The sequence below is a fragment of the Ranitomeya variabilis genome, chromosome 4 (genome assembly GCF_051348905.1).
Source record: "Ranitomeya variabilis isolate aRanVar5 chromosome 4, aRanVar5.hap1, whole genome shotgun sequence".
Lineage (NCBI taxonomy): Eukaryota > Metazoa > Chordata > Amphibia > Anura > Dendrobatidae > Ranitomeya > Ranitomeya variabilis.
This window is the reverse complement of record NC_135235.1, coordinates 49,805,369-49,824,099: the sequence shown is the minus strand read 5'-3', so window position 1 is coordinate 49,824,099 and position 18,731 is coordinate 49,805,369. Positions and strand designations below refer to the sequence as shown.

At 42.8% G+C, this 18,731-nt stretch overlaps 1 protein-coding gene across 1 annotated transcript in view; it reads left to right on the top strand.

The window, feature by feature from the left end:
• The first annotated feature begins 3,257 nt into the window (after positions 1–3,257).
• The window catches only part of LOC143769703 (alpha-2-macroglobulin-like), a 78,726-nt gene continuing 63,252 nt past the window's right edge, over positions 3,258–18,731 (top strand). Inside the window, exons 1-5 of the mRNA XM_077258488.1 lie at positions 3,258–3,390; positions 6,186–6,369; positions 8,317–8,476; positions 16,069–16,121; positions 16,329–16,349. Of these exons, the coding sequence (XP_077114603.1) occupies positions 3,308–3,390; positions 6,186–6,369; positions 8,317–8,476; positions 16,069–16,121; positions 16,329–16,349 (501 nt within the window). The 5' untranslated portion in view covers positions 3,258–3,307. The remainder of the gene's footprint in view (positions 3,391–6,185; positions 6,370–8,316; positions 8,477–16,068; positions 16,122–16,328; positions 16,350–18,731) is intronic.

Here is an 18,731-nt window from a genome sequence, read left to right as displayed (position 1 = left end):
TATATAAGACAGGCAAATTCTTAACACAGGGGATATGTGTGGAGGTGAAACCCTCCTGAGTGTGTTAACGCTACAGGACTGAGCCTGGTGGACTGGACACTTTGTTTTGCTTTTCCTGAACTTAAGGCTATTTTGTTTGCTGTTATTTTTCCATGTGGTTTATGACGTAATAAACCCTGTGAACTTTAAAGGAACGTGCCTCCTGAGTGTCAGCCGTTGCACCTGAGTGAGTGGAATCCCTACAATATATATTTATATATATATATATATATATATATATATTGGCCTAAAATATAATGTAAATGTGTTATCTTTAACTTTAGACCTTTTAGAGATCATTTCATCTTCAACTTGCTTAACAATTCACAATAACAGTAATTTTGACCACTGTACACTGTCTAACTGCTATTCTATTTTTTTCCCTACTTCCTTTGTGATGACACTTCGAAGCGTCATCAGGGGCAGAGGCAGTAATGTTCACTTCAGGAGCTGGGCTAGTCCCTGCATGCTGTGCTTTGTGCGCTATGCACAATGACAGCAAACTTTTCGATGCAGGCTATTGGAGACTTTTTAATTGTGTGATTTGTGTGAATTTATTTGCCGTTAATTGAATTTTGAGAAAAATTCAGCTAAGCTGGCGAATTCAAATTTCAAAATGGCTACTCATTTCAAGAACCAGCTGAATAGCCAGGTTCCCTCATACCTAGTCTGTATCTTTTGTTTGGCAAGAACCCTGGGTCCGTATTCTCTGGACTTCTGGGTAAACAGGATAGACTAATGGCAAGAACTGGCACAGTACGCTAGGGGCTTATTGTTGTGTTCAGCCTCTAGTGTACTTTCAAAGATAGCGTTCAGCATAGCTGGTGACTTTGTCACACTCAAGCAGACCAGGTTATCTGCCGCCAGTTTTTAAAAGTTAACTTTTGTCAAATTAGTCAAGCAGGGTCAGTACCAGCTTTCATTCACCCACAGCTAATGCTAATCTTGATTTTGCAAGTGCCAATGGCCCATGCTTAGCTAGACATCTCCTCCTTCTCCTTATCCATCATGTCAACTATACTGTAGTTCTGCTGGTCTTGGGGATGCCATTGCTGCCCATAAACTGCTAGGCATCTCCTTGCATAGCCCATCCCAACTCTCCATGAGCTTCCGCTGCTGCTAATGCCACTGCACAGCAATACATCACCTTTCTGTCCACTGTGTATTATAGTGCTACACCATGCTAATGCTCCACATACAGCTGTTAGAGGCAGATGATGGCTGAATAACACAGCCATCATCTGCCAGAAAAGATGCTGGCTCAACTTTAGAAAGGGTTAACATGTCCCTATGATAAAATTATTTTCATTCTTTTCTAGGGGTCTCATAATTTTTGTCCAAGCCATTTACATTTGTTTTTGGAGGGTTTTTTTCAGTTTTAATACTAAACCACAATTTAGTTTTTCATGTCGATCAACAATTTAAAAGCAATATCTGAATTTCATAATTTGATATTCAGTAAATTTCAAATGAAAATGACTTGTGTCAGTCTCGAGTTATTTCAGTGACCATTGTGGGCTTTTCTCACTTTAACAGAAGGGTACAAACAGTTTTGTCCACATCTGTAGGTCCCCCCAAAGTAATTTCAGAACTGAATATGTCCCTGAAAACAATGAGTTTTGAAAATTTCTTAGAAAAAAATGACAAATTGAAGCTAAATTTTAAATCTTATACATATCAACCTAAAGTCCTAAAGTGCAATAACATAAAGTATAATGTGTCCTTAAAACAATCCCAACAAGACTGAGATAAATTCAAACATTCCAGAGTTATCGGTACATAAAATGACACATGTCAAATTTGAAAAAAAAAAATTTGAATTTGAAAAATTTGGCCTGATCACTCAGGGGTTAAGAAAAGATGGACACGTCTGTTCTTATGACAGTACAGGAATGTTCAAACTCAGTTTTTGAAAAATTAAAAAACCTTAAGTTATTTTCAAGCAGAAACCTTCTGGGATTGCTTCAGATGAGTTTTTTCTTATCCTGAAGCATTTCTTGAAGAGATTTTGAGGGGTTTTAAAAGAGTTATTCCTAATGCATTCTCTGCAGCCTTTTGATTGCCCAATGTCTAGTTTGGAGAAGTTTTCTTCAGGATAATTTTCAAAAGTGTGACATGCACCTCCTTTTTTCCACCAGGCGTTTTTCCAAATTTCATTATGAAGGAATAAGTTAAAGGGAACCTGCATGCTGGCCGCAATGTTGGATTGAAGTACATTCTCTGTCCTCCGGAGTACACGCCAGTGCAATGCAATATTACCTTGCGCTGGCGTGTACTCTGGAGGACAGAGAATGAACTTCAATCCAATATTGCGGCCAGCATGACGCCAGCGGGTAAGGAAAGGGTGAATCAAACACCCGAAAACCCCGCCCATATGACCCAAAACTGGTCCCGCCAAATTCAGGTGACAGGTTCCCTTTAAAGAAAACTTCCCATGTGGACAGCTAAGCAGATTTCTTAAAGAAATTAATTTTCCAAGCATTTTCAAGAAGGTTTTTTTAGAGGGAATCTGTTGCAAAAACTGAAAAAAAAATCAGTGTGAACATGACAAAAGCTATTTTTGCAGTACACGTCTACCAATCACAGCAAAGCTTTTCCAAAAAAATAATAATCATTTTAAAATATAATAGTTGATCGTTGATTGTAGCTATGGGTAACAAAGAGGATTTTTTAGTCAGTTTTGATAAATGAGTATTGATAATTTATAGCAAATCACTGCTTAGCAGGTAACTGATCATTTACATGGCTTTATTATCGGCATATTTCTTGGGAAGATCAGAAATCTTGGACGGTGATTTCACTTTATAAGTACTTTTAAATATTCCTTCTAAAAAGTTATTTTTTAATAGAAGGAACATTTTTCATCTTTAAAAATTAATTTTCTTAAATAAAAATATAAATATGTTTACGAATTTGGAAATTCCTTAATGAACTCCCTCTAAATAAAAGTTGCAGGTCTTTATTAATAATTGAAAATGTGGCATTCAAACATTATATGTATAAAGACTCCTATATATGACATTCTCATAGGAGCAATCAGTTAATATCTGGGCACAATTTTGTGTATGGTTAATCAGAAATATGTCCAAAGCCTTTATCTGACAAGTCAGTGCTTAACAAATATTTGATATTCAAAGTTCCTGTGCAATGTCCATGGTGTGCATACAACTACAAGTCTTTCTGGGGGTGTAAATATTGCATAACATGATGAAGTCACTGTCCTGTTCTGTAAAGATTACCGTATATATCACTCACAGTAGTCACTGCCATGCTCACTTGCAGAATGGGGCAAGGTATTTTCTGTGTGTGGTTGGTCATATTGCAGACCTTGGCGACACTAGAAGCAAAACTGTAAGTACAGAATAAATATTTGACCTTATATTTAAAAAGTGTAATATATTTATATATTGTACTATACTGTAGCATGGATAAGACACTTGTAGCATTTTTTGTAGTAAAGCAAAAAGTTTAAAATGATTACATGCCCTGTTCTGCACTGGCTACCCTGGGGATCGCCTGACATTTTTATGTCACGCGATCCCTGTGGCCAATTAGCACTGGCTTTACTTTCCCCTGATTGGCAAATCCAGACATCTGGAGGAAGTGAAAGATGTGGCAGCTCTCTGACATCCCTCAGATCTTTGATTTGTCCAAAGAAGGGGAGAGTGAAACTAGTTCTGATTGGCTGCAGAGATTGTTATATTACACAATGTCACGCATTTCACGGGAAAGCCTGTGCCGACACCACTGCAATGGCGGCGCGACCGGAAGTGAGTGTAGATGTTATTATTTTACCGGGGGAAACATAGGGATTGAAAAGGGGTTGTCTGAGTAGTGGACACCCCCCCAAAAAAGTTCCTGTCCTTGTCCTGTGTCCTTTCTCACACCAATTTATTATAATTCTCTGTCTTCTGTCCTCTCGTCCCACATTTCATAACAAGTCCCTGTCCTGTGTTTTGTTCCACCACAAAATTCATTACAAATCCCTGAACTTTGTCCTCTCTCCCACCCTCCATTTAATTACAAATTTATTTTCCCAAATTGAAAGTCTCTTATCTGCTTTGGGGTCTTGGAGAAACCCTAGATCATAATAAACGTAAGATGTAGAAAAAAAAACAACTAATACCTCACTGCTTACTTCCACTGCTCACTGCTCTTCATACAGTTCTCAGCGCCACTCGCTGTAAAACCCGAGAATCTTCATGCCAGGCTGGGACTTCCAACTGCAACTAGGTAAGGATGTCTCAGGCCTAGTCGGGGCCGCAAATTTCAGTCTTGAGAGTGCTTCTAAGGCTGTGGCACATTTCTAGCGCTGATTAGGCCCAGGATGTCCTTGCCCTTGCTTTGTCAGAACTGGAAGTCCCAGTCTAGCATGAAATGGTCAGGATTTCAGCATGCGGCGGTGAGAATTGTACAGGCAGAGGAGGTGGCCTGAAAGGTGTGCTATCAGTTAGGCTAGGTTCACATTGCGTTAGGGCGATCCATTTAATGGATTCATTACTAACACCATACATTATCGTAACGCATCTAACGCATGTCAAAATCAGCATGCGTTAGTGATGATGCGTTACTTTGTGATGCATCCTTGAACATGGTCTCTACATTTTTGAGTACATTAGGTCTAACGCACAGCGAACGGATGCATTCGCTGTGCATAGACCTCTATTGCTAATGCACGCCAACGCAATGGTACCATGCATTAGCGCGATTGAAGAAAAAACAGATTTGGGGCATCAGAGTTAGCGCATCTGTTTAAAGGATCTGTTAAATGGATTGCCCTAATGCAATGTAAACCTAGCCTTCTTAGCGCCCATGCTGCAAGACTGGGTCGCCATGACTCCAGACCCCACTGCTAGCACAAAACCACAGCAACAATGGCCGCCACACAGCATCGACATCAAAAAAGGAGCACTGAAACTCACCTTCCTCAAGCTCTCAAATGAGTGTAAAAATAGGCTGGACCCCCTTTGCAGTCTCCAGCTAATTAAAATCACCTGGGCCAAATGGGAGGAGTGCACAGCCAAAAAGAAAAAAAGGACAGCTCATGTAAAATGCTGAAAAAAAGTATGGGCAGCACCTCTAAAAATCATACAGTGATCTAATGCTGCTAGGCAAAAATATTTATTATTGCGCTTCATACAGTCTAATGTAGGCAGTGGTTAGCGCATGACACCACTCCTTTAAGGCAATAGAAGTTAGGACCCTCTGAGCGGTTCACCATGACATTGCAGTGGGCTTAATCCAGTCTGATCAGAATGTTAAGTTAAGAACCTCATGTTCAGTTATATATATTTTTGCCTAGCGGCAAAAGATAAATGTATAATTTTTTTGGAGGTGTTATCCATTCACTTTTTCTAGTTAATTGCTTTCACTGTTATCTGGTATTGCAAAAATGTACTACTTTGCTTAAAAAGTTGCTTTTACATAATTCCCTTACTGCAAAAGCAAGCAATGGGTTTCAAAGTGCAGATTCAGGTATCAGGGTGCAGAAAGGAGGAGACATAACATGTGCAGAGAGAGTCCAGACACAGACCACCCAATTCCATAGTGCAGTAAAGCCGAGCACAATGATGGAGCCTGAGATCAGTGCACAGGTTGTACGAACACAGATATGCATGGCCCGTACCCTTTGCGGTTTTATCTACAGTGGTTGACTCATGTTTTTATTTGGTTAAAACTGCAAAGTGCTTGTAAAAACAAGCAACTTTATAATTTACTTTTATTAAAAGCGCTCTCTATTCTCGGATTTGTAATTTTATAGCATACGGCTCGTTGCTCAGGTCACCAGCCACCGTGCTGTCTCAGAGTGGCCAGTTACCGATGTAAGACGTTCACACTGATGGCAGCCTCTATACTATATAACCTGTTTGCAGCTTTTCAAAGTTGACCAGATTTCTGCATCTGACCAGCCTCATTGCCAATACACTTCTCACATGCTACAGAGGTAAAGCTGTCTCTGTTAGCAGCCAGCAGGAGTGCATAGTTTGGAGTAATGGCGCGACTATGCTGCGGGTCAAAACTGTCAGCCATGGCAGAAGACACAGTCATAGTCATGTGTCTTTTTGTGAAACTCAACCTTTATCGTTGTCTCTTACCTACTCGTACTCTTTGTAATGGTATCCTATCTTCTATGTCTTTCTTGCCAGACACTACGCCGTCATCTTCCCATCAGAGTTACATAGCCGGCAATCAGAAACCATCTGTCTACAATTTGCAAATGCAAAAGGAGAGAGTAATGTGAAAATATCTCTGAACCTGGATAACAAGGACACCACGCTAGTAGAAAAGAAATTCCAACAAGACGCCAAATTCTCCTGCCTCAACTTCCAGGTAAAAAATAAAAAATAGCTTTAATAGGTTATGTCTAAACTTGAGTTTTTTGAGGACTTGTTTGGAGTAGATTCTCTCCAAGTCTTCCAAATCACTTCTAAGGAAAACCACTTTGTTACGCATATGAAGTTATTTTTATCTGTTTTTTTCTTTAAGATGTTTTGAAAAATGCCTGATGAAAAAGAGAAAGTGCATGACACTTTTTTGAACAAGATCCTGAGGGAAACTTATCCAAACTACCAAACTAGGCACTGCCCAATCAAAAGGGTGCAAAGAACACTCCAGGAAAAACTCTTCCTATGTGCACACAGCATCTTATAAACTCAAGTGAACCCAACAAATTTGGGCAGAAGACGCTTGAGGAAAATGGATTTTTTCCTGAAGTATCTTTTTTGGGTTTTTTACAGTCATTTTTGGTAAATTTTTCTGAAAGTTGTAAGACACAGGTTTTTTTATTAAGTCTTTTTCTTTTACTGTAGTTTTTGTTAACTTTTATTACTCCAGTGAATGACTGAAGAAGCTGCTAGTGTTTTTTTTTACGCAAAAACGATGGTAAAATACTGCAAAAATATCTGGGCGTCTTTGGAGCTTTTCTTATTGACTTCTGCTATAGAGAACAGAACATCTTCCGAGCGGAAATTACTCGAAGAATGATCATGTCACTTCTTTTAACCTCTTGGCCTTTTTTAGAAACCTGAAGTGGTTAAAATGAATTCAAAAGCCTGAATATTTGCACAGCACATCGTTTTTACATAAAAATCAATATGTTCATTCTTTTTTAATGTTTTTTCTTAGACAGTATCCATGGCGGAATCCGCCTGCGCTCATATCCAATCTGTTCAACACTTCTTCAAAACAGCTTAAAAAAATCTTCGGAAAAAGAAAAACACCTCCAAAAACTCCCCAAATAGGAGAGTTTCCTAAATTGCTTTCTGCTTTATAACTTATGCTTTGTGCATTCTTAAAAAAAACCTCAACATGAACATATCCCTAGGACCCGTCCATAAATTAAAAAAATATATCTTATATGAAATATAATCTATATGATTGAAACTTTCTGAACTGCAGACTTAAAATGGGAGCACTCTTTATGACCTCCCTGAAGGTGTTTCCTTATAAGACAACCCATTTAAAGGGAACCTGCCATATCACCAAGCGCTATTAACCTGCAGAAATAGGAATAATTTGCAAACTAATAGCATTGTAAAGCTTCTTGGCTACATCAATTAAAGCATGGCTACCAGCAGGAAATTTATTTTATTCCTCACTGGAGCTGCTGGCTTTTAGTCATATAGGTGAGAGCAAAGCGGTTTCAGCCATAGTTCACATCATTGTGAGCGGTGGCTTTTGATTGACAGTTGACTATCCAGCACCTCTTTGAAGACTCAGCTTTCAGTCAAAGTTCCAGGGTGTGCTTACAGTCGCCACTCACTGTTTACAGAGCAGTGACTGTAGCTGCTGCAGGCATACCTCAATGACTGAAAGCCAGCGGCTACTGGGAGGAATATGTTAATTTTCCTCCCTGCAGCCAGGCTTTCAGTAAGGCAGTCAAAAAGCATTGCAACGCTATGAACCTACAGACTGACCCTTTATCTGCAGATTAATAGCATTTGGGACATTACAGGTTCCTTTTACACAACTTTTCCTAATCAATTAACAAAATCCCTCAAAGCTTTATTTCATAAGCAGCTTGTGTGCTACAAACCTCTTGGCTTGGATTGTTGTAATTTAGACAAGTTTCTGGCATAAATCCTTTGAGCAGTGACAGTTAACCCACTTATAGGAAAGCAGAAAAGGGCAAAAAGTTGCGAAAGTTTGCTACTTTTTAACGCTACATTTGTGGGCATCATTCTTCATACATTTTTCCTTAAGTGTTTCCAATCTGGCATTGAAATTAAATCATCATCTTTAGATACATATTCAACACATCTTTGTTAATTGCTTTAGGTTCCCATTCCTGAAGAAGATGCATCGGTCGGCACACTAACCCTCTCCATTCACAGTTCAGGGGAATTAGAAACCAAAACCAGTAAGGTTCTTGTAAAGAAGCTGCTCTCCAAAACTCTAGTCCAGACAGATAAAGCTGTGTATAAACCAGGACAAACCGGTAAGAAAAATTAATGGGGTTCTCAATGTGTTGTTACGGTTCACAGATTCTTTAGTTAATAGGAAAAGAACTGTTTGAGGGTATAAAATTGGATATTTAGATGGTCCTTGGTGTTAGGATATATTGTTCTTTTAGTTAACAGTTGACGTCCAAGAGGTTTTATTTAGAATATTAATGTAATTTGTAATTAGATTATAAAAACATTATGCTTACAAACATATGAATATAATTAGTGATGAGCAAATGTGCTCAGATAAGGCTTTATCCCGAGCATGCTAAACATATGCATGAATTGCCTATAAACAGGAAATCCCTGGATGTGTTGCGGCTGTCAAACACCCGCGAGACATGCAGCCGCGGGGACTCAAACGTATTGAAGACATTTGGTTAGCACATGAGCATACTCGAACAAACACCTTATCTGAGCACATTCGCTCATCACTAGATATAATATTTAACGTGTACTTGCCATTTAAATGAAAATGTAACTAAATATTCCCCACCCACAGACATTGATTGGCAAGCTATGCTCACCTGAACTTCACATGTGACGCCTCTCTGGTCCAGTTCTTTCCTTTAGTCCAGTATGAAAAACAAGCCTGTTTTAAAGCTTATCTGGAAATATTTTTATATAGTGACCACATTCTTTAAAAGAATTAAAGATTGCTGTTAGTTATCTTAAAGGGAACCTGTCACCCCCAAAATCGAAGGTGAGCTAAGCCCACCAACATCAGGGGCTTATCTACAGCATTCTGTAATGCTGTAGATAAGCCCCCGATGTATCCTAAAAGATGAGAAAAAGAGGTTAGATTATACTCACCCGGTTCTGGTCCGATGGGCGTTGCGGTCCAGTCCGGGGCCTCCTATCTTCTTACCATGACGTCCTCTTCTTCTCTTCATGCTGCGGCTCCGGTGCAGGCGTACTTTGTCTGTAAAGTACTACAGTGCGTAGGCAACGGGAAAGGTCAGAGAGACCCGGCACCTGCGCACTGCAGTACTTTGCTCTGCCCTGTAGACAAAGTTCACCTGCGCCGGAGCCACAGTGTGAAGAGAAGAAGAGGACGTCATCGTAAGAAGATGGGAGGCCTCGAACCGGACCGCGACGCCCATCGGACCAGAACCGGACGGGGACCGCCCCTGGGTGAGTGTAATCTAACCTCTTTTTCTCATGTTTCAGGATACATCGGGGGCTTATCTACAGCATTCTGTAATGCTGTAGATAAGCCCCTGATGCTGGTGGGCTTAGCTCACCTTCGAGTTTGGGGGAGACAGGTTCCCTTTAACTGATGCAAGATAATTAAAAGGTACCTGTCATGTCTAATAATGATATTAATCTACAGAAATAGAGTGAATCTGCAATTTAAAAGTGTTATGAAGGTGCTCATCCACTGTACAGAAAATTAAATTTATTTCTTCAGGGAGCAGCTGGCTTTCAGTCATGCAAAAGTGACAGTGAAGATACAGTCATTGCTCACTCTACTGTGAGTGGCGGCTGTAAGCATGTCCCAGCAATGACTGACAGAAGACTCAACTGTGTCTCAGTTCAGAGCCGACTGTTAGTCAAAATGCCAAGGCATGCTTACAGCCACTGCAATTAGTGCTGTGAGCGGTGATTGTATCAGCACCAACATGCCTACATGACTGAAAGCCGGCAGCTTCGGGATGGAAAAAAGTTAAAATATTTCTGGGTATAGCCATTTAAATGCAATGGCAAGTCACCTTCATAATATTTTTAATCTGCAGATTAACCTGATAACTGCAGGTTGATAACATTATCGGACATGACAGGTTCCCTTTAACTGCTCGTTTATGGAAACAAAGTACATCTTCATATTCAGATCTAGTAGAACATAGAGTCCTTGACAACTACACTTTATAACTAATAGGTTATTTTAATACTGTTTGGGGTTCTTAGGACTTTTACTGGGCTCAAAAATACTCATATTATTTCTTCCTCACACTCCCCTATACCACTCCTTCCTTTTCTTTTGTGTGCTGTGACAAAACACTCCGGGATCGCCTTTGCTGGGGTCAAAGGTAACGTGGTTTGTGCATTGAACTCTGAGGCGACAGCAGGTTTCCAAGATAACTGACCTCCGGTCAGGTTTATTAAAGTGAAATCAAATACAGAAAACAAAACATAAAAATAAATCCTAGCCTGTCCGGCGCTAACTAAACAAATACGTTGCTATCTAACAACTGGGGGGGCTTCTCCCTCCCAGCTAACATTACATAGATCATGAGCCCAGCTCTCACTCACGGTTGTCTCACGCAGACAGGCATTCTATGTGCCCCAGGCTGACACCTGAAACCTCCAGCTGGTCAGCCTTTATTCCTGCACTTATTAACCCCTCGGAATCCTGAAGATACTGAGTGGCCTAATTCACATAGGACAAATACCTGGGCGAGATATACCTGCCCCCGACTACCAGACCGACATGACTCTTACATATACTCTTACATATCCTCCCCCCCTGCTCAGACCACTCAGGTCAAGCAAGAATACTCTCGAAACAGTGTACTCGGGACAGGGCATCAGCGTTCCCCATCTGTACCCCGGGGCGGTGCTCCACCATGAAAGAGTAAGCCTGCAGGGCAAGGAACCACCGGGTTACCCGACTATTACGGTCCTTGTGGAGATGCATCCACTTGAGAGGGGCATGGTCCATGACCAGCCTAAACTTCCTACCTGCCAGGTAATATTTGAGGGAGTCGAGAGCCCATTTGATGGCTAGGCACTCTTTTTCAATCACGGCATACCTCTGCTCATGTACATTCAGTTTCCGACTGAGGTAGAGGACCGGGTGTTCGACTCCGTCCCTTACCTGGGAAAGTACAGCTCCGACACCAGTATCAGAAGCATCAGTTTGCACCACAAACTCGCTGCTGAAATCAGGAGTCACTAGTACGGGCTGAGAGCACAAAGCCCGTTTCAGACTGTGGAAGGCCTCTTCAGCCGCTGAGGTCCATTTTACCATGACGGAATCCCTCCCTTTGGTAAGATCCGTCAAGGGGGTAGCCATGGCCGCAAATTTGGGTATGAACCGGCGATAATAGCCGGCAATGCCCAGGAAAGCTTGAACTTGTTTCTTGTTCACTGGTTGCGGCCAGCCCTGAATTGCCTGTATTTTGTCGATCTGGGGTTTAACCACCCCTCTGCCAATCACGTAGCCCAAGTATCGGGCTTCTTCAAGGCCGATGTGACATTTCTTGGGATTCGCCGTTAAGTCTGCGTCTCTCAGGTCATCAATCACCGCCTGTACCTTCCGGAGGTGAGCTTCCCAGTCCACGCTGTAAATTATGATGTTGTCTAGGTAGGCAGAAGCGTACTGCCTGTGGGGCCTCAAGACTCGATCCATCAATCTCTGGAACGTTGCTGGGGCTCCGTGAAGTCCAAACGGCATGTAGATATACTGGAACAGCCCTTCCGGTGTAGCAAATGCCGTCTTCTCTCTGGCCGCCTCGGCCAGAGGGATCTGCCAGTACCCCTTTGTTAGATCCAGGGTCGTAATGTATCTGGCTTTACCCAGCCGATCGATCAACTCATCGACCCGGGGCATAGGGTAGGCATCAAATTTAGAAACCGCATTCAGTTTCCTAAAGTCATTGCAAAACAGTATAGAGCCATCCGGCTTAGGTATCAACACAATTGGACTGGACCAGGCGCTGTGCGACTCTTCAATGACTCCTAAGTCCAACATTGCCTTCACCTCCCGGGAGACGGCTTCATGGCGTGCTTCCGGAATCCGGTACGGCTTCACATGAACTGTGACACCAGGCTCTGTGACAATCTCATGTTTCACTAGCCTAGTCTGGCCAGGTTTTTCGGAGAAAAACTGTTGGTTCTGTAACAAAAACTGCTTAACCTCAGATTTTTGTCGTTCAGAGAGAGTCTCGGCAATCTCCACCTCCGGTATGGTAGGTGAGCAAACCGGACGGGGCAGATCCGCTGTTAGGGCAGCGCGGTCTTTCCAGGATTTTATCAGATTCACATGATAAATCTGTTCTGGTTTTCTCTTACCAGGCTGGTGCACTTTATAGTTCACTTCTCCAACTCGTTCCATGACTTCAAAGGGGCCCTGCCATTTCGCCAGAAATTTACTATCCACCGTAGGGATTAGGATCAACACCCTATCCCCGGGTGCAAACGTACGGACCTTGGCGCCTCTATCATAACTTAGCCTCTGGGCTCCCTGGGACTGTAACATATGTTCCCTAACAATGGGCATGACAGCAGCAATACGGTCCTGCATTTGCGTTACATGGTCTATCACCATTTTAAAGGGAGTGACTTGACCTTCCCAGGTTTCTTTTGCGACGTCCAACAGTCCACGGGGACGACGGGCGTATAATAGCTCGAAAGGCGAGAACCCTGTGGAAGACTGGGGAACTTCCCTAATGGCAAACAGCAAATAGGGTAACAAGTAATCCCAGTTCTTCCCATCTTTGTCTATCGCCTTCCGGAGCATCTGTTTTAAGGTTTTATTGAACCGCTCAACCAACTTATCTGTTTGAGGATGATAGACAGATGTACGCAACGGATCTATTTGTAAGAGTCTGCAGAGCTCCTTCATTACCCTCGACATAAAGGGAGTCCCTTGGTCGGTGAGTATCTGTTTTGGAATTCCTACCCGACTAAACACTTGTACCAACTCTTTGGCGATCGTTTTGGTAGCAGTGTTACGCAAAGGGATGGCTTACGGGTAGCGAGTGGCATAGTCCATGATGACGAGGATATGTTGGTGCCCACGTGTGGACCAGGGAAGGGGCCCAACCAAATCCATCCCAATTCTCTCAAATGGGACCCCAATGATTGGGAGGGGTACCAAAGGGCTACAGTACCGAGGTTTAGGTGCTGAGATTTGGCACTCTGGACAGGACTCACAATAGTTATGCACATCATTGTGTATTCCAGGCCACACAAAACAATGCAATATTCTTTCTGTGGTTTTTTGTACCCCCAGATGTCCCCCCATTATATGTCCGTGGGCCAGGTCCAGTACCTTCCGCCGATAAGGTTTGGGTACCACTAACTGCTGCACAGTGTCTTCCCCTTTTTTCTCTACCTGGTAGAGTAAATCATTTTCAAGAACCATGTACAGGTACGCTAGCCTAGTGTCAGGTTCTACAGGTACGCTATCTATCATTTTTACATTTTTCCTAGCCTGAGTCAGGGTAGGATCTTTCATTTGTTCGCTGTGGAAGTCATCCAACTGGACTCCCAAATCTGGTAGGCAGGGTGCGTGATGGCTGTCTGCCTCCGCCTCACGCTGAGTTTCCTCAGTTTCTTCAGTTTCCCCCGCCAGAACTGAGAAGGGGTACTGAAGGTTAGACTCAATAACCTCCCCAGCAACGTCTTCCTGAGGGACCTCCTCTAAGAGTTCGGGACCTCCAGATGGCATGGGGGAAGGTTCACAGCTACCGTGAAGGAGCAACTGATTCTCCCATAACTGCCAGAAATGGGGAAAATCCCTACCCAGGATTATATCATGTAACAATGCGGGAACGAGTCCCACTTTGTGTTGCACAGACCCATAGGGAGTGGAAATCGGTATGACCGCTGTTAGGTACGAGCAGGTGTCACCATGCACACACGTTACAGAGAATTTGTCAGACGAACCAGACGGAAGTGCCACCAGACTAGCTTTCACCAGAGTCACCACACTTCCAGAGTCTAGTAACGCCACAACACTTTTCCCATCAACAGATAATTCACACAGGTGTTTTGCTACATCATTTTGACCCGCATTCACATTCACCAGCTGTGTAACCAAAGACATGCGTTTCTTAGAGTCTATAACATCGCACTGCATGGGTTCAGCGGTAACAGGACAGTTCGCAGAAACATGGCCCTTCTCATGGCAGCGGAAACACCTAACAGGCCCCCTACTGAGACCACCGTCCCATACTCTCGGTCTCGGAGTGCGAGCAGTCCCCGGTTCCTCCCCCACAGTTTTTTGCGATTTTCCTTCACCCGTAGTCGCTGGAACAGTCTTACCGGTTCCACGAGGAGAAGGCACAGACCGGGTGCTAGCGGTTTCGTCGGGAAGTCCTTCTGCCACGGAATAACGCTCGACCAACTCCAAAAGTTGATCCGCTGTCGTGGGATTTCCTTGGCTTACCCACCTTTTCAGCGCTGGAGGTAGCACTCTCAGGTACTTGTCCAGGACAATCCGCTGAATTATTTCGGGTGTTGTCAGTTCCTCGGGTTGCAGCTATTTCTTTGTTAAGTAGATCAGGTCGAACATCTGAGACCGCGCCGGTTTATCTTGCTGGTAGGTCCACTGGTGCACCCTCTGTGCACGGACAGCCGTCGTCACACCGAGCCGGGCCAGGATCTCAGTTTTCAGCTTCTCAAAGTCCTGAGCGACTTCCGAGTCCAAGTCATGGTAAGCTTTTTGGGCCTCGCCGGAGAGGAACGGAGCAATCAAATCGGCCCATCGTGCCTTCGGCCACTTCTCTCTCAACGCCGTCCGCTCAAACGTGGTCAGGTACGCCTCAACGTCATCTTCTGCGGTCAGCTTTTGCCAGTATCGACTCACATGGATCTTTCTGGACTCTGCTTCTGGGTCAGCCTCAGGCATGCTCACCAGGCGCTGCGCCACCTGTTGGAGAAGCTGGCGGTCTGCAGCCGTCATGTCCAGTAACTCCCTCAGCTGTGCGGCCATCAAGCGATTAGCTTCCTGCTGTGCCGCAGTGGCCTGTACTAGGGCTTTCACCACGTCTTCCATACTGTCGCCTGTGCCTCGTGTTGCCCGCAATTCTCCACCACAATGTGACAAAACACTCCGGGATCGCCTTTGCTGGGGTCAAAGGTCACGTGGTTTGTGCATTGAACTCTGAGGCAACAGCAGGTTTCCAAGATAACTGACCTCCGGTCAGGTTTATTAAAGTGAAAGCAAATACAGAAAACAAAACATAAAAATAAATCCTAGCCTGTCCGGCGCTAACTAAACAAATACGTTGCTATCTAACAACTGGGGGGGCTTCTCCCTCCCAGCTAACATTACATAGATCATGAGCCCAGCTCTCACTCACGGTTGTCTCACACAGACAGGCATTCTGTGTGCCCCAGGCTGACACCTGAAACCTCCAGCTGGTCAGCCTTTATTCCTGCACTTATTAACCCCTCGGTATCCTGAAGATACTGAGCGGCCTAATTCACATAGGACAAATACCTGGGCGAGATATACCTGCCCCCGACTACCAGACCGACATGACTCTTACATATACTCTTACAGTGCATATTGTAGTTGTGTTGTACGTTTTTTTTGGTGAATATTATCTTTTCAGCTATTATAAAATTATGAAAATCATATTGAATTTGAAGAGCTAATTTGAGTGTCTCTGAGTAACTGAACCGTACTAGTAAAGCTCCAAATTATTCCATGGGCTTCGTGATTGTGCACATATATTGATTTGTATAGTTAGTATTGCTGTCTTGTTTGGCGATGTGACTCACTTTTCCATTGTTTCTTGTAAATTTTTTAATTTTTTAAAATTAAAAACTCACTTAAAATTTAAGTAATGAACAAAAAGTTTCTCCATTAACTGTCTGTTTTTGTATTTTCGCTTGTTTTTATTAAACTCAGTAAAATTTAGAATTCTGTCCCTTAATGAAGATTTCAAACCAGAAAACATTGTGGTAAGTCCAAATAAAAGTAAGTCATTTGACTACTGTTCCTCTATAAATCTACAATATTATATAGAATTATCTAGAAAAAAAATGTTGCCATCATTCCATTGTATATCATGCAGAAGAACAATTAGCAGCAGTTTGTATGTAATAACTTCACTTTAAGAACTTGAAAACGTTTTAAAAATGTTATTTTTTCTTTTTTTTTTACTTTAGATTCCTGTAGTAGAAGTACAGGTAAGAAAATATCTGAAAAATAGTATTATTAGAATTATTATATTTAAACTTATTATTATTTAAAATATAATAATAATAGAAAATATAAAAATAGTTTTAACCCCTTTCTGACATCTGACGTACTATCCCGTCGAGGTGGGGTGGGCCCGTATGACCACCAACGGGATAGTACATCATACGCGATCGGCCGCGCTCACGGGGGGAGCGCGGCCGATCGCGGCCGGGTGTCAGCTGCATATCGCAGCTGACATCCGGCACTATGTGCCAGGAGCGGTCACGGACCGCCCCGGCACATTAACCCCCGGCACACCGCGATCAAACATGATCGCGGTGTACTGGCGGTATAGGGAAGCATCGCACAGGGAGGGGGCTCCCTGCGGGCTTCCCTGAGACTCCCGCAGCAACGCGATGTGATCGCGTTGCTCCGAGGGTCTCCTACCTCCCTCCTCGCCACAGGTCCTGGATCCAAGATGGCCGCGGCAACCGGGTCCTGCAGGGAGGGAGGTGGCTTACCGAGTGCCTGCTCAGAGCAGGCGCTGGTAAGCCTGCAGCCCTGCACAGCAGATGCCGATCTGACAGAGTGCTGTGCACACTGTCAGATCAACGATCTGTAATGTCCCCCCCGGGGACAAAGTAAAAAAGTTAAAAAAAATTTTTTACACATGTGTAAAAAAATAAATAAAAAATAAATTCCTAAATAAAGAAAAAAATATATATTATTCCCATAAATACATTTCTTTATCTAAATAAAAAAACAAAAACAATAAAAGTACACATATTTAGTATCGCCGTGTCCGTAACGACCCAACCTATAAAACTGCCCCACTAGTTAACCCCTTCAGTAAACACCGTGAGGAAAAAAAAAAAAAAAACGAGGCAAAAAACAACGCTTTATTACCATACCGCCGAACAAAAAGTAGAATAACACGCGATCAAAAAGACAGATATAAATAACCATGATACCGCTGAAAACGTCATCTTGTCCCGCAAAAAACAAGCCACCATAAAGCATCATCAGCAAAAAATTAAAAAAGTTATAGTCCTGAGAATAAAGCGATACCAAAATAATTATTTTTTCTATAAAATAGCTTTTATCGTATAAAAGCGCCAAAACATAAAAAAATGATATAAATGAGGTATTGCTGTAATCGTACTGACCCGAAGAATAAAACTGCTTTATCAATTTTACCAAACGTGGAACGGTATAAACGCCTCCCCCAAAAGAAATTCATGAATAGCTGTTTTTTTATCATTCTGCCTCACAAAAATCGGAATAAAAAGCGATCAAAAAATGTCATGTGCCCGAAAATGTTACCAATAAAAAACGTCAACTCGTCCCGCAAAAAACAAGACCTCACATGACTCTGTGGACTCAAATATGGAAAAATTATAGCTCTCAAAATGTGGTAATGCAAAAAATATTTTTTGCAATAAAAAGCGTCTTTCAGTGTGTGACGGCTGCCAATCATAAAAATCCGCTAAATAACCCGCTATAAAAGTAAATCAAACCCCCCTTCATCACCCCCTTAGTTAGGGAAAAATAAAAAAATAAAAAAATGTATTTATTTCCATTTTCCCATTAGGGTTAGGGCTAGGGTTATTGCTAGGGTTAGGGTTAGGGCTAGGGTTAGGGCTAGGGTTAGGGCTAGGGTTATTACTAGGGTTAGGGCTAGGGTTAGGGTTAGGGCTAGGGTTAGGGCTAGGGTTAGGGTTATTGCTAGGGTTAGGGTTAGGGCTAGGGTTGGGGCTAGGGTTAAGGCTACAGTTAGGGTTGGGGCTAAAGTTAGGGTTTGGATTACATTTACGGTTGGGAATAGGGTTGGGATTAGGGTTAGGGGTGTGTCAGGGTTAGGGGTGTGGTTAGGGTTACCGTTGGGATGTGTTTGGGTTAGGGTTTCAGTTATAATTGGGGGGTTTCCACTGTTTAGGCACATCAGGGGCTCTCCAAACGGGACATGGAATCCGATCTCAACTCCAGACAATTCTGCGTTGAAAAAGTAAAACAGTGCTCCTTCCCTTCAGAGCTCTCCCGTGTACCCAAACAGGGGTTTACCCCAACATATGGGGTATCAGCGTACTCAGGACAAATTGGACAACATCTCTTGGGGTCCAATTTCTCCTGTTACCCTTGGGAAAATACAAAACTGGGGGCTAAAAAATAAGTTTTGTGGGATTTTTTATTTTCACGGCTCTGCATTGTAAACTGTAGTGAAACACTTGGGGGTTCAAAGTTTTCACAACACATCTAGATAAGTTCCTTGGGAGGTCTAGTTTCCAATTTGCAGTCACTTGTGGGGGGTTTCTACTGTTTGGATACATCAGGGGCTCTGCAAATGCAACGTGACGCCTGCAGACCAATCCATTTAAGTCTGCATTCCAAAC